The 15699-nt window shown below is 36.1% G+C and overlaps 1 protein-coding gene across 5 annotated transcripts in view; it reads right to left on the bottom strand.

Moving 5' to 3' along the window:
• LRCH3 (leucine rich repeats and calponin homology domain containing 3) overlaps nt 1-15699 on the bottom strand; it is a 129046-nt gene that overhangs the window by 30302 nt on the left and 83045 nt on the right. For all 5 annotated transcript variants that reach the window (XM_081236087.1, XM_081236088.1, XM_081236084.1 and 2 more), the window contains exons 9-12: nt 14541-14689; nt 10894-10970; nt 1735-1786; nt 1203-1352 (exon numbers count right to left, since the gene is read on the bottom strand). In XM_081236087.1, coding sequence (XP_081092213.1) covers nt 1203-1352; nt 1735-1786; nt 10894-10970; nt 14541-14689 — 428 coding nt within the window. The remainder of the gene's footprint in view (nt 1-1202; nt 1353-1734; nt 1787-10893; nt 10971-14540; nt 14690-15699) is intronic.

Here is a 15699-nt window from a genome sequence, read left to right as displayed (position 1 = left end):
CAGAGGGTGTGTGTGTGTGTGTGTGTGTGTGTGTGTGTGTCCACACACCATGTGGCTTGTGGGATTTTCCTTCCCCGATGGGAGAGACAGAGGGTGTGTGTGTGTGTGTGTGTGTGTGTGTGTGTGTGTGTGTGTGTGTGTGTGTGTGTGTGTGTGTGTGTGTGTCCACACACCATGTGGCTTGTGGGATTTTCCTTCCCCGACCAGGGATCACACCCAGGCCCTTCGCAGTGAGAACATGGAGTCCTAACCATTGGACCACCAGGTACTTCCTGGGAGAGACAGACATTAAACAAGCAAAAATATAAATAATTATTTAACTATAAAGAAAAAATTCCAAGGTGATTTCAGAACTAAAAGACTTAAGTAACACAGGCAAAATATTGAAACAGGTTTAGAGGCAACCATAGAGGCTGATTAAAAAAAGAAGTATTGGGCTTCCCTGGTGGCGCAGTGGCTGAGAGTCCACCTGCCGATGCAGGGGACACAGGTTCATGCCCCAGTCCGGGAAGATCCCACATGCCCCGCGGAGCGGCTGGGCCCGTGAGCCATGGCCGCTGAGCCTGCACGTCTGGAGCCTGTGCTCCACAACGGGAGAGGCCACAACAGTGAGAGGCTCGTGTACAGCCAAAAAAAAAAAAAAAAAGTATTAACAGGGGTTGTTAATTGAGTAGATGTGGAGAAAACAGAAAGTAAAGAATCAAAGATGACTAAAGTATTAAACCTGTGAGCCTTGCAAATTTTTGGTATTCCCTAGAGGTAAGGAAGTCAGTGATAGATTCAGATAACAATAGTTTATATTTGCATGGCACTTTACAGTTTACATATAGCATTTTCACTTTCTTGATGCACTAGAGATTTAGGAAATGGCAGCTGGACAGTAAAGTGATATGTCTAATGATAGGTAGTTAAGAGTAGAGACTATCACTGTCCTAAAAGGAAGATCAATCACTTCTGATTGTCCTCAAGCCTATCTACATAGGAGGACAATTAATCTAATCACAAGCAGGAGACTATTATACTATTTATTTTTATATTATAATACTATACTATTATACTATTTACTTGAGAATTCTTATAATTAAGATATCAACTCTTTTTTTTTAATTAAGACAATAAAACCTGACATCCTCAGAAAAACAAATAAGCACTTACTTCTAAGAAACTTTAGGAATATCATTCAATGAATCCAAAGGACTCACCTTGACAAAGTCCAGGACAGCATCTCTTTGAATCTGCTTGGTCCTTATTTTCTCCTCCTCATACTGTAGGGCAGCAAGTTGTGCCTCTCTCCGAGTACGTTCTATTAATTGTTCTCTTCTCCGATGAAGTTCCAAGTCTGCATGTGAAAACTAGAACAAAAGTATCATTTAGCATATGCAAGTAGCGATAAAGATCAACTTACCAATATTCTTTATCAGTTTGGGAAACTACTGCTGACCCAAGCAACTTTTACTTTGCAGTCACCTAGCATTCTTCAGATGTGTTTATTGCTCATCTTTTCCCATCTTTGCACTGTGTTCTTACACGTATTATAAAGACTTATTTTCTGTCTGGTGTCTAAAAACACTGTTACCAGCATAAGGTGCACATATTATATAACTGTACATTGAAGAGACAGGTAATGAAATTTATAGATATTTGGAAATTAACTGTAATTTAAGTATTATAAAAGAAGAAAACCATCTTAATTAAAAGAACCCCACAAACTAAAACCGAAAAAAATGTTTTTACCTGATTATGACTTGGTGATAGTGATAAGACAGAAGATGGCTCAGCTGGAACCCTGACCCAAAAAAGAAAAAAAGGAAAGAAAAAACTCTTTGATAAGACAGATAGATAAAAGACAAGTGGAATTTTATTGTTAATGCAGCTTTCTATTAATCAGCAGGCAAACTGTCTGGTCAGCACTGAAAGACCAATTGCATTTTGTAAACTTGAGCCCAAGTCACTAAATTAAGCTACAGGAACACCTGATGTCTCCAACTCACATTTCATGTGATGATATCACTGATGAAGTTACAGATAGCTAACAACTGTCTATGTCAGCCAGTGCTGACAATACGGTTATTTGAGATCACTTGTCAAACAATATCGTTTCTTTACAGCACACTAAGTACTACAATCTTCTTTACTATCATGACTGAAACAAGATACATGTAAATGGAGATGGTTTATACACAAAGCCATTTTATCAGCAGAAATCTGGAATACTACAGAACCTGTAACTGTATGTTTAAAGCACTCCTACTCCCATTTTAATTGAAGAAGCAATTTTAACAACAAAAGTAAAGATTTTGTTGATTTTTATCTTTTAGAAAAACATGAAACCTGATTTGATGCTTTAAAAAAACAGTAAAACTTGCTTCTCAGTTTTATCAGTGCTAACTCTTATACTTTGATATATATTCCCTGTTGTAATTCCTAAATTTTAAAAATATAATATGTAAGAAACCAAAAACTTAAGCTATTCTACTATATGCTTTCATGCCAAATTTTTTTTTTCTTTTCTTTTTTTTGCGGTATGCGGGCTTCTCAATGTTATGGCCTCTCCCGTTGCGGAGCACAGGCTCCGGATGCACAGGCTCAGCGGCCATGGCTCATGGGCCCAGCCACTCCGCGGCACGTGGGATCTTCCCAGACCGGGGCACGAACCCGTGTCCCCTGCATCGGCAGGCGGACTCTCAACCACTGCGCCATGAGGGAAGCCCCCACATTTTTTTCTTATATTGGTTCCAATTCTTTGAAGTTTTCACAAAATTCTTTTAAAAAAATTTCAGCCATTAAAAAAACTTTTGACAGAATAAATTATGTTTATAATTTTTAAAAGGAACAGAATAAATAACTACCAAATAAATTACTTAATAACTTCCTATACAAGGTTTAAAATAAGGTTAAAGCTAGGGAAAAACTTCCTTAACTTTCTACTAATCCTTGTCAACCTTTATCCTAGCACTCCTAATCAGTGCATCCTCAGTCACAAGTCTGACAAGATAAGAGGAGGAGAGTGGGTTGGTAGGGTAAGACTTTTAACTGGGATATAACCAATAATGAGAGACGAGTGACTCCAGTACTATATACTAGTCTGGGAGAAGAATAACTGGCATTAACTGCAAATTTGTCCCAAACTACTAATTTCACTGTTAACATTTCCTATAGCTTTTATTGGCTATCTGTAGATAAACTACACCAAAAACCCCAGAAAGGACCATGTAAACCCATCTCAAGTGGGTTTATGTGCCCTGATTTGAACACTATGTTTTAATAATGCTTTTCAAGCAAAACCTTTTAATATACACCTTCTTTCTACTCCCATTTCTTTACTCTCTTTTTATACCAAAACCTCTTTAAAAAGCTGGTTAAGTCCATTGTTTCTACTTCATTTCATCCCATTTTATTTTGAACCCACACCAATCTGGATCTGTCCTCACAACTTCACTGAAAACTGCTCTCTTCAAGTCTGAGGCTTTACATGTCCAAATCCAATAGTTTTTAGCCCTCACCTTACTGAACCTACCAGCAGTATGTGTGACACTGCTTATCTCTTTCCACATGTCCTGAGATGCTCTCTTCACTTAGCCTCTGGGACACCACCCTCTCCTATCCCCATGACCTTTCCTGCTTAAGTCTTTTTTTGCTGGTTGTTTAAGCCCTAATTCTCTCCCCTTTACTCCAAACTTATGTATCTACCTACTTACTTGATAACTCCACTTGAATGTCTAGCAGGCACCTCAAGTAGAACATAACCACAACTTAATTCTCATCTCACAGTCCAAACCTGTTCTGCCTTGATAACACTCTTCAGTGTTCCTTGAACATACCAAGCATGTTCCTCTATTAGGGCCTCTGCCTAGACTGTTCCTCCCCTAGACAGTCAGAGTGCTTGATCCCTCTATTTTTTAGGTTTCTATCAAAATATTATTACCTCATAAAATTGCTCTCACTCTCCCCCCACTCTACTCTTTTACCCTGCTTTATTTTTCTTTATAGCACTTCGCATTTCCTGACAAATACTTGTTACATATATTTGTCTACATCCATTAAAAGATTAGCTTTATGACATCAGGGACCTAGAGCACAGCCAGACGGCTGCAGTGCTCAAGAAATATTGTTTAAATGAATGGCAGTGGCATCTTCCCCTCAAAAAGTATGGGATACTGAAACAAAAATACAGGTAACTATATGCCTTTTAAAATCTTGAACTTATTTGAGCAGAGTAAACTGGCAGACTCTGAACTGCCCTTCCGCTTGTCTTTGTTCATAAAACCACATTTAATATGAGTAGCTTTTCTACTTTTGTCTACCTAACATGAAACTAAAAATTTCCAGGTATTACTCAACTGTTCTTTAATTCTATACTGCTTCTAATAGAAATTAATGAACTTCCCAGGACCTAGTCTGACATTAGCAACTCTCCTGAACTAAAATGCCAATCAAATTATAAGTGAGCCCTTAAAAATTTTTTTGATATATAAAATGAATGATAATTTTGTTAGTTTTAACTTCAAATTTATTTAATCCATCTTAGCAAATAACTATAAAACACTTACCAATTTATCATAATACTTTTAATGTATCCCCCTACCTTTACTATCCCCCAGGCAAGTAGTGTCTGTGTTTGTGTGTGGGAGGGGTAGGTAGGAAGAAATGTACATGGTGGGTGATGGGAGGGGAGGAGAATTAGGAGAAAAAAAGAGGTAAGCAACTTTTCAGCAATGACTAACGAGCAAGTAGCAGTATGTATACTGACTCAATTCCTCTCAGTCTTTGTAACTGGAGGACTGATCAACTTTTTAGGTTAACATATTACTCAGGTTACAGACAAGTCTTGTGAGCCTGAGAGCTGCCAGTCATTCGGAGGTGATTTTGTTTTTCTAGGTTCTAATTCATGATTCCATTTGAATGCAAGCTCTAGGAGGACAGGAACTTTCAAAGTTCACAGCTATTTCCCAATATCTAAAAAAGTACTTAGCACAAAGAAGATATTTAGCACATATCTAACTAAAACAAATGAAGTATGTATTGATCTTAGAGCTTAACTGTTAGACTTAACTGATTATTGGGATAAAGTATGGAGTTCTTATCCAAAGGTTGTATTAAGGTCTAATGCTTTGAGACACCCAAAAGTAATCATTGATTCAGTTTCTAGCATTGTGGCAGAATAGATACTCCAAATGACTCTTCCAATGGAAACAAAAAAACTGTTCAATAAAGTAATCTTCTAAAATGTGTTGCTAAAGTGTCATAAAAATAAAGAATCCACAGATTCTAAAAAGAAGTAAAAACAGGAACTATGGATTAAGGTTTGGTAGGCAGACTTTTGGCCCCCATGATCTCCACTCTGGTGTTACTCTAATAAATATGTTACACATCAGAAAGGACTTTGCAGATGAAATTAAGGTTACTAATTGGTTGACTTTATCCAGGTGGGCCTAGTATAATCATACAAGTCCTTAAAAGCAGAAGAGGAGGCAGGAGAGTTTGTGAGATATGGCAGAAAGGATAATCAGAGATTCAAAATGTGAGAAGGATTTAGCCTGTCACTGCTGTCTTGAGATGGAGGGAGCCAAGAACCAAGAAATGTAGGTGGACTCTAGAAGCCAAAATGACTCCCAGCTAATAGCCAACAAGGTAATGGAGACCTCAGTCAATAATTGCATGGAACTGAATTCCGCCAGCAACCTATATGAGCTGGGAAGTGGATGCTCCTCCAGGGTTCTCCAGATAAGAATCCAGGCCATCCAACACCTTGACTTTGGCCTTGTGAGGCTGTAAGCAGAGAAACAAGAGAAGTCTGCCCAGACTTCTATCTCTCACAACTGTAATATAATAAATAGGTATGTTTTAAGCTACTAAATTTGTGGTAATTTGTTATAAAAGCACTAGAAAACTAATATATAAGGCAACTGAGCAAAAAGCTGGCTTTTAGTCAGTAAATTTAAGAAAACTGAAATTGTATCAAGTATCTCATCTGACAACAACACTATGAGACTAGATAGCAATTACATGAAAAAACTGTAAAAAATACAAACACGTGGAGGCTAAACAATACGCTACTAAATAACCAAGAGATCACTGAAGAAATCAAAGAGGAAATCAAAAAATACCTAGAAACAAATGACAATGAAAGCACGATGACCCAAAACCTATGGGATGCAGCAAAAGCAGTTCTAAGAGGGAAGTTTATAGCAATACAATCCTACCTCAAGAAACACGAAAAATCTCAAATAAACAAACTAACCTTACACCTAAAGCAATTAGAGAAAGAAGAACAAGAAAACCCAAAGTTAGCAGAAGGAAAGAAATCATAAAGATCAGATCAGAAATAAATGAAAAAGAAATGAAGGAAATGATAGCAAAGATCAATAAAACTAAAAGCTGGTTCTTTGAGAGGATAAACAAAATTGATAAACCATTAGCCAGACTCATCAAGTAAAAAAGGGAGAAGACTCAAATCAACAGAATCAGGAATGAAAAAGAAGTAACGACACTGTAGAAATACAAAGGATCATGAGAGACGACTACAAACAACTACATGCCAATAAAAATAGGACAACCTGGAAGAAGTGGACAAATTCTTAGAAAAGTACAACCTTCCAAGACTGAACAGGAAGAAACAGAAAATATGAACAGACCAATCACAAGCACTAAAATTGAAACTGTGATTAAAAATCTTCCAACAAACAAAAGCCCAGGACCAGATGGCTTCACAGGTGAATTCTATCAAACATTTAGAGAAGAGCTAACACCTATCCTTCTCAAACTCTTCCAAAATATAGCAGAGGGAAGAACACTCCCAAACTCATTCTATGAGGCCACCATCACCCTGATACCAAAACCAGACAAAGATACTACAAAAAAAGAAAATTACAGACCAATATCATTGATGAATATAGATGCAAAAATCCTCAACAAAATACTAGCAAACAGAATCCAACAGCACATTAAAAGGATCATGCACCATGATCAAGTGGGGTTTATGCCAGGAATGCAAGGATTCTTCAGTATATGCAAATCAATCAATGTGATACACCACATTAACAAGTTGATGGATAAAAACCATATGATAAACTCAACAGATGCAGAAAAGGCTTTTGACAAAATTCAACACCCATTTATGATAAAAACTCTCCAGAAGGTGGGCACAGAGGGAAACTACCTCAACATAATAAAGGCCATATATGACTAACCCACAGTCAACATCATTCTCAATGGTGAAAAACAAACCATTTCCTCTAAGATCAGGAACAAGACAAGGGTGCCCACTCTCACCACTATTATTCAACATAGCTTGGGAAGTTTTAGCCATGGCAATCAGAGAAGAAAAACAAATAAAAGTAATCCAAATCAGAAAAGAAGTAAAACTGTCACTTTTGCAGATGACATGATGCAATACATAGAGAATCCTAAAGATGCTACCAGAAAACTACTAGAGCTAATCAATGAATTTGGTAAAGTAGCAGGATACAAAATTAATGCACAGAAATCTCTGGCATTCCTATACACTAATGATGAAAAATCTGAAAGTGAAATCAAGAAAACACTCCCATTTACCACTGCAACAAAAAGAATAAAATACCTAGGAATAAACCTACCTAAGGAGACAAAAGACCAGTATGCAGAAAACTATAAGACACTGATGAAAGAAATCAAAGACAATACAAACAGATGGAGAGATATACCATGTTATTGGATTGGAAGACTCAATACTGTGAAAATGACTATACTACCCAAGGCAATCTACAGATTCAATGCAATCCCTATCAAACTACCAATGGCATTTTTCACAGAACTAGAACAGAAAATTTTACAATTTGTATGGAAACACAAAAGACCCTGAATAGCCAAAGCAATCTTAAGAAAGAAAAACAGAGCTGGAGGAATCAGGCTCTCTGACTTCAGACTATACTACAAAGCTACATTAATTAAGACAGTATGGTAACCGGCACAAAAACAGAAATATAGATCAATGGAACAGGAAAGAAGGCCCAGAGATAAACCCATGCACATATGGTCACCTTCTTTTGACAAAGGAGGAAAGAATATACAATGGAGAAAAGACAGCCTCTTCACTGAATTGTGCTGGGAAAACTGGACAGCTACATGTAAAAGAATGAAATTAGAACACTTCTTAACACTACACACAAAAATAAACTCAAAATGGATTAAAGACCTAAATGTAAGGCCAGACACTATCTAACTCTTAGAGGAAAACATAGGCAGAACACTCTATGACATAAATCATAGCAAGATCCTTTTTGACCCACCTCTTAGAGTAATGGAAATAAAACCAAAAATAAACAAATGGGACCTAATGAAACTTAAAACCTTTTGCAAAGCAAAGGAAACTACAAATAAGACGAAAAGACAACCCTCAGAATGGGAGAAACTATTTGCAAATGAAGCAACTGACAAAAGATTAATCTACCAAATATACAAGCAGGTCATGCAGCTCAATTTCACAAAAACAAAAAACCCAGTCCAAAAATATGCGGAAGACCTAAGTAGACATTTCTCCAAAGAAGATATACAGGTTGCCACAAACACATGAAAGGATGCTCAACATCATTAATCATTAGAGAAATGCAAATCAAGACTACAATGAGGTATCACCTCACACCAGTCAGAATGGCCATTATCAAAAAAAACTACAGGGGCTTCCCTGGTGGTGCGGTGGTTAAGAATCCGCCTGGCAATGCAGGGGACATGGGTTCGAGCCCTGGTCCAGGAAGATCCCACATGCTGCAGAGCAACTAAGCCCATGCATCACAACTACTGAACCTGTGCTCTACAGCCCGCGAGCCACAACTACTGAGCCCGTGTGCCACAACTACTGAAGCCTGCACGCCTACAGCCTGTGCTCTGCAACAAGAGAAGCCATCGCCATGAGAAGCCCACACACCGCAACGAAGAGTAGCCCGCACTCACTGCAATTAGAGAAAGCCCGCGTGTAGCAACGAAGACCCAATGCAGCCAAAAATAAATAAATTTTAAAACCCCCCAAAAAACTACAAACAATAAATGCTGGAGAGGGTGTAGAGTAGAGGGACCCCTCTTGCACTGTCGGTGGGAATGTAAATTGATACAGCCACTATGGAGAACAGTATGGAGGTTCCTTAAAAAACTAAAGATAGAACTACTGTACGACCCAGCAATCACACTACTGGGCATATACCTTGAGAAAACTATAATTCCAAAAGAGTCATGTACCACAATGTTCATTGCAGCTCTATTTACAAGAGCCAGGACATGGAAGCAACCTAAGTGCCCATCAACAGATAAATGGATAAAGAAGATGTGGCACATATATACAATGGAATATTACTCAGCCATAAAAAGAGACGAAATTGAGTTATTTGTAGTGAGATGGATGGACCTAGAGTCTGTCATACAGAATGAAGTAAGTCAGAGAGACACATACCATATGCTAACACATATATACGGAATCTAAAAAAAATATGGTTCTCAAGAGCCTAGAGGCAGGACAGGAATAAAGATGCAGACGTAGAGAATGGACTTGAGGACACGGGGGTGGGGGGGTGGGAAGGGGAAGATGGGACAAAGTGAGAGAGTAGCATTGACATTGACATATATACACTACCAAATATAAAACAGGTAGCTAGTGGGAAGCAGCTGCATAGCACAGGGAGATCAGCTTGCTGCTTTGTGACCATCTAGAGGGGTGGGATAGGGAGGATGGCAGGGAGATGCAAGAGGGAGGGGATATGGGGATATATGAATATATATAACTGATTCACTTTGTTATATAGCAGAAACTAACACAAAATTGTAAAGCAATTATACTTCAATAAAGATGTTAAAAAAAAAAGCTGGCTTTCACCTTGAGGGTGGGTGTATCATATCCTCGGAATCTTGGGCTTTACTTATGATGGATACAGGAGGCAGGAAGGACAAAAGATAAAGCTGAGGTCCCCCCACTACGGGGAAACATAACAAGAAATCCTTGCATGATACTGGAATCTCAAATGACCACACTTTCGATATAAGGACACATGGTAACTAAAAAGCTATTTTGAGATAAATTTCAAAGATATGAAATATAAGTAAATCGCCATGAACTAACCAATAAGACTAAAAAGTCCAAGTTATAAGACTTCTTTCATTATTCTCCCTACATTTTCTTTATCCATCTATATTTCAGTCTCCTAAAGAACTTCAATATCCTGTCAAGTTTAAGTAAAGAATGATGTATGACACTATCTACACAGTAAATTTACTGTTGTTTAAGGATAGACATATCAAGTCTACCACTTTAAGATTTCATAAAAACAGAAAGGAAGCAAAAAAACCAAAGGCTGGGAATTTTTCAACTATTGTGATGCAGTTTATGACAAGAAACTTTTTGGAATTCAAGAATAAGAAGCAGTACTTTGAAAAAAAAAAAAGAAGCAGTGCTCTAAATGGCCAAGCTAAGTTTAGAAATATTGTGTGAGGCACTAATTGTAGATAAAAGGTCACTTCAATTGAAATAGGAATGAGGAATATATCGCTGTCTCTGTCTGTGGCTCTGTTTCTAATGAAAAGTTTAAGTAAAATAATTGCAGGTCTCTGGAAATTCATTTAGCCCTCTTTATGCATAAATCCAGACATATCAATATAAAACCTCACTGCTATTAAGTATCTTCAAATCAAATAATTATACAGCTAATGGTTTAGGTGATCTGAATTTAGAATGAATAAATCAATTTTACTTCTTTTTCTATTACCTAAGCACAAAGGTACATTTCACTTAGCTCTAAATACATCATATTTAAAACACATAGTATCTAAACATCTTCATTATACACAGATCTACACAAAATCAAAATCATTTCATTACCTAATTACTGAGTTTTAAGACAGAAAGAAATAAGTAGAATTGGTTTTTCAAACCTGTTTTGATGTGAATATCTTCTCGTGTCTTCTGTTTTTTGAAATTCCCTCATGGGTACTGGCTTTACTGGTGAACCCTAGGTCAAAAAAAGAAAAACAGATCAATTTAACACATGTATCCAGAAAAGTGTAATTACACAGTTCATATTCAACTTGGCATTTAGGGATCTGTATATTACACTAAAAATATTTTAACAGAAACTTCAAATGTGAATTTTCATGTTTAAAAGCATTATAGGCTATATCACTGCTTTGGTAAACACAAAACTGTTCACAATCCAAAAACATTTATTTAAAAAAAAGCAGATTTTCTTCACACTGTATTTTATGAATTATAATAACCATATAGTAATATTTTCTAGATGATAAGATGTGAAAGTTGAAAAGGATCTTAGCGGTCATCTAGTACAAACTTCCATCTAGAACGGGAATTCCTACCAACCCTACCGTGACTTTTGCTCAGCCTCTCTTGAATATTTCTAGTAATAGGAAGTTCCCTGGGGAGGTTACATTTCTTTACTTCTTCATCATCATAAACTGTTACTTATGTTAGTCAGACAAATAGTCCTGGGGATGCTGGTGGAATACCAAGATAAAGCAAAAAGTAATTTCTATTTATGGTAAAATATGATATTAATTAAAAGAGAAATAGTGGCAATCTATTATAAACTGAAGGGTAAAGGTCATTTCAAAAAACATTACCAAAGAAAATTAAACTGGCTTAAGTTATATGGACTATATTCTGAAAAATAAAATTATAAATCAAAGGTAGAGGCTCATGGGATATCACACCACATATTTTGTCAAATGAGAACTTATAAAAATAATATAATCTTACTTCAACACCAAAAATAATCGTCAAAATGGGTATTCTGGAAGGGGAAAAAAAAACTTATCCCCCCCAAAAAAAAACCCCTAAAAATCAAATGTAAAACTATTTATAGTCTATTTCCAAGAAGTAGGTACATCACAAATAACTAGAAGATCTTCTTTGGTGAGTTACTCCAAAGGGATAAAGCTGACTCCTGTAAAGTCTGGGCATAATGATCATACTAAATGAGATACAATTCTAGAAACTTGATGAGAGAATAATTACTCTAATTTCAGTGAATATGACTTTTTAAGTAAACAAAAATCTCTCCTAGTATGTTAACATCAGTGACTTATCACCCTGGTTTTACAATACTGCAATTACCTAAAATTATAAGGGGTACATGAAATTTTCATGACAAAATGAATGTAACATTGGTTTAATTTAAAAAATATGTCATAGTCTATAAATATAAGTCATACCTTATTTATCACAGTATCACTATGTATGTGACAGGCATTATGATAAAATTAAACAACAGCAGAGCGTTTAAAATCTCAAATTGTTTTTAACAACCCATGTTTAGGTAGTATCCAAGAATATAAAAAAAGTATTTCTTCACTGTTTATTAAACCATTTAAAATAATACTGCTTTATTTTATTTTTATAGGTGCCAAACTTTAGAAAGCCTTATGACACAGAAATAATAAAGAGCCTTATGACAGAATCATAAAAACTACTATATATAGTAGGTAGATGGAATCAAAAAACTTATTACAAATTAGCCAATATAATGGATTAAAGAAATGGTACTACAATTTTTCATCAGTAGCATAACGTGCATTTTCACTTTTAGTAGAAATACCTCATCTACACAGCCTAATTAACAATAAAATGGTCAAAGAGAAAGACCACAAGAAAAAGGATTCCCTTTTAGATTATAATGTGCATTGTTAACTTAAGCTTTATTGCAAAGTAGTTGCCCTCTGCTCTAGCAGAAGTGCTTATAGCCTGAACCACAAGTAGTTTCATTAATCACAGGTACACACTGCTATCTGTAGGCTGCAGGACTTTGATTTACAGTAGTCCACTTTATCTTCTGGTTTCACTTTTCGAGGTTTCAGTCACCCACAGTCAACCATGTTCCAAAAATATTAAACGGATAACTTCAGAAATAAACAATTCATAAGTTTTAAGGTGCATGCTGTTCTGATGAAATCTCAAGCTGTCCCGCTCCATCCCACCTGGGCTGTAAATCATCTCTTTGTCCAGAGTATCCTGCCTGTTAGTCCGTTAGTAGCCGGCTCAGTTAGTCTCTCTTGGTTAACAGATTGACTGTCGCAGTATAGCAGTGCCTATTTTACTTAATAATGGCCCCAAGTGCAAAAGTAGTGATGTTGGCAATTCGAATATGCCAAAGAGAAGTCATAAAGTGCTTCCTTTAAGTGAAAAGGTGAAAGTTCTTGAACTAATAAGGAAAGAAAAGAAATTGTATGCTGAGGTAAGATCTATAGTAAGAAGAAATCTTCTATCTGTGAAATTGTGAAGGAAAAAGACATGCATGCTAGTTTTGCTGTTGCACCTCAAACTGCAAAAGTTACAGTCACAGCATGTGATAAATGAATGCTTAGTTAAGATGGAAAAGGCATTAAATTTGTACAATGAAATATTTTGAGAGAAACCACATTCATATAACTTGTTACAGTATATTGTTATAATTTTTCTATTTTATTATTAGTTATTATTCTTAATCTCTTACTGTGACTAATTTATGAATTAAACTTTATCATAGGTATGTATGTATAAGAAAAATCATAGTACATATAGGGCTCAGTACCATCCGTGGTTTCAGGCAACCATCCACTAGGGGTCTTAGAACGTACACCCTGTGGATATGGGGTGGGGGGAATACTGTATATAACTTTATCCAGCTTTAAATACAAGAATGTCATTTGAACACCAACAAAAAATACTGTGTTCAAAAGCCTTCAGACAGGAAGACCAAGGTTTTTTTTTTTTTTTTTAAAGAATGATAATAACACTCTATAACATGTCCCACTTGAAGTGACTATTCGCTATTTCTAAAAGACTAAATACATCATTCTCCAAAAAGGCCCCAAGTGTTTCTCAAATAATCCCTGCTCAAAGCCTGGGACCAACTCCAGACATTAACATCACACACACTGAAGTGAAGCCATTTTAGTATGCTGACTAGATACACTGAAGAATGCTATTTCTACTTGAGACCCTTGGGGAATTGGCAGAGATTTTGCAGTGGGCTGAATGCTCATTTGTTTTCTAAGGCAACTCAATGCTCCACTATAAGAGACATCCAAGAATTTTAATGGCAAACAATTTATATTCTGTGTGACTTCACATAAAAGCGCCAATATAATTAAGCTCATCATAAAAATTCTATGGTTAAGTTTGTATGTTGCTCCAAAAGTCAGCAGTTTGGTTCAGTTCTTAATTACTGATCAAACTATGATTTACCAGTTAATAAAAATAAAAAAACAATAAGAACAACAATGAAAAGCATCATATTCCTCTGCATTTTCTTCCAAGGCATAGGATAATCTTAGGACTTCTTTTATTCCCTCTTCAAAATTCTGAAATCTGTCTTTTTATTTGAAAAATAAACTTAAACTTTACTTGAGAGTATTGTCTGATTTTAAAAATAAATCTGAAAAACTCAGTAATAAAATTGGAACTAAATATAATAAAACAAATAATTAAGCCTAAACCAACAAACCACTGATATGATAGAAATTTATACTGTCATAAACTGTTTCTACTAGGGGATAGCAAAAAATTTAAGCTTAAGTGTGTATACTACCTCATGAGAGATTCGCCGTTGTTCAATATATGCCATAAACTGTGAACTGAGGCTGTCTGAGTCCAGGCCCTTGGGTGGTCTCACTTCTTCCTCTTCTTCCTCTGCAGTACAGCTGTCAATATAGTCAATCTGATCCAGATCATGCTCCACTGTTCATATGACACATACACACACAGACACCAGAAAAAACATTCAAATTAGATAGCCAACAAAAAACACTGAATTGTATTCTTTCCTTTTCCCTAACATTTTCTATTCTGAAACTGGGAAGAATAAGAAGTTTAAATTACATAAGCCTTTATTATTTAGTCCATGGCCACTCACAAAAATAGGCTAAAGAAAAAATCTTAGTCCTAATTCACTATAAAGAATGCAGTAATTGATGGTAATTATTAGAAAACAGACTTCTAATATTTCTTTTTTCTTTGGACAGCTCTTGACTATCTTAAACAAGACAGTTTTAGTTTGTGAGACAGATAAGAAGAATAATTTTCTAACATCAGAAAAGATATATTCTTTTAGGGTTTTTTTTTTGCATGTTTTAGGTTTGGGGCTTAATCATACCTCTTTGAAGAGCTGGGAGGCAGAAAACCTAACACAATCAACTCAAAATAAAAGTGAAAAGACAGGAGAAAAGTGGACTTGGTGATAAATAAGTAGATACTGATGACTGTTCCCTTTCCTGTAACTGTTGTCCATAACTAGAACAAGATTTATTTTCCTATTTAGAAAATTATTTTCTAGAGGTCAGTATTGCAGATATTTTGTAGCAGTTTGCGGATGGAAGGGAATCATTTGAGGAATTTTTGCTTCTCAGAATGCTCTGGGGTGAGGAGAAGCACATAAATAACATATAGCCACATCATTATTTCTTCTAATACACTTGGGTGCACCCCACTAATTTTTTTTTAAGTTTAAAAAGTGACTATTTTTAAAAGCCACTTTAGGCCTGGAGGAAGATGGCGGAAGAGTAAGACGCGGAGATCACCTTCCTCCCCACAGATACATCAGAAATTCATCTACACGTGGAACAACTCCTACAGAACACCTACTGAACGCTGACAGAAGACCTCAGACCCCCCAAAAGGCAAGAAACTCCCCACATACCTGGGTAGGACAAAAGAAAAAAGAATAAACAGATACAAAAGGATAGGGACGG

Source organism: Mesoplodon bidens (assembly GCF_964165515.1).
Source record: "Mesoplodon bidens genome assembly, chromosome: 5".
Classification (NCBI taxonomy): domain Eukaryota; kingdom Metazoa; phylum Chordata; class Mammalia; order Artiodactyla; family Ziphiidae; genus Mesoplodon; species Mesoplodon bidens.
This window is presented reverse-complemented; position numbering and strand designations above follow the sequence as displayed.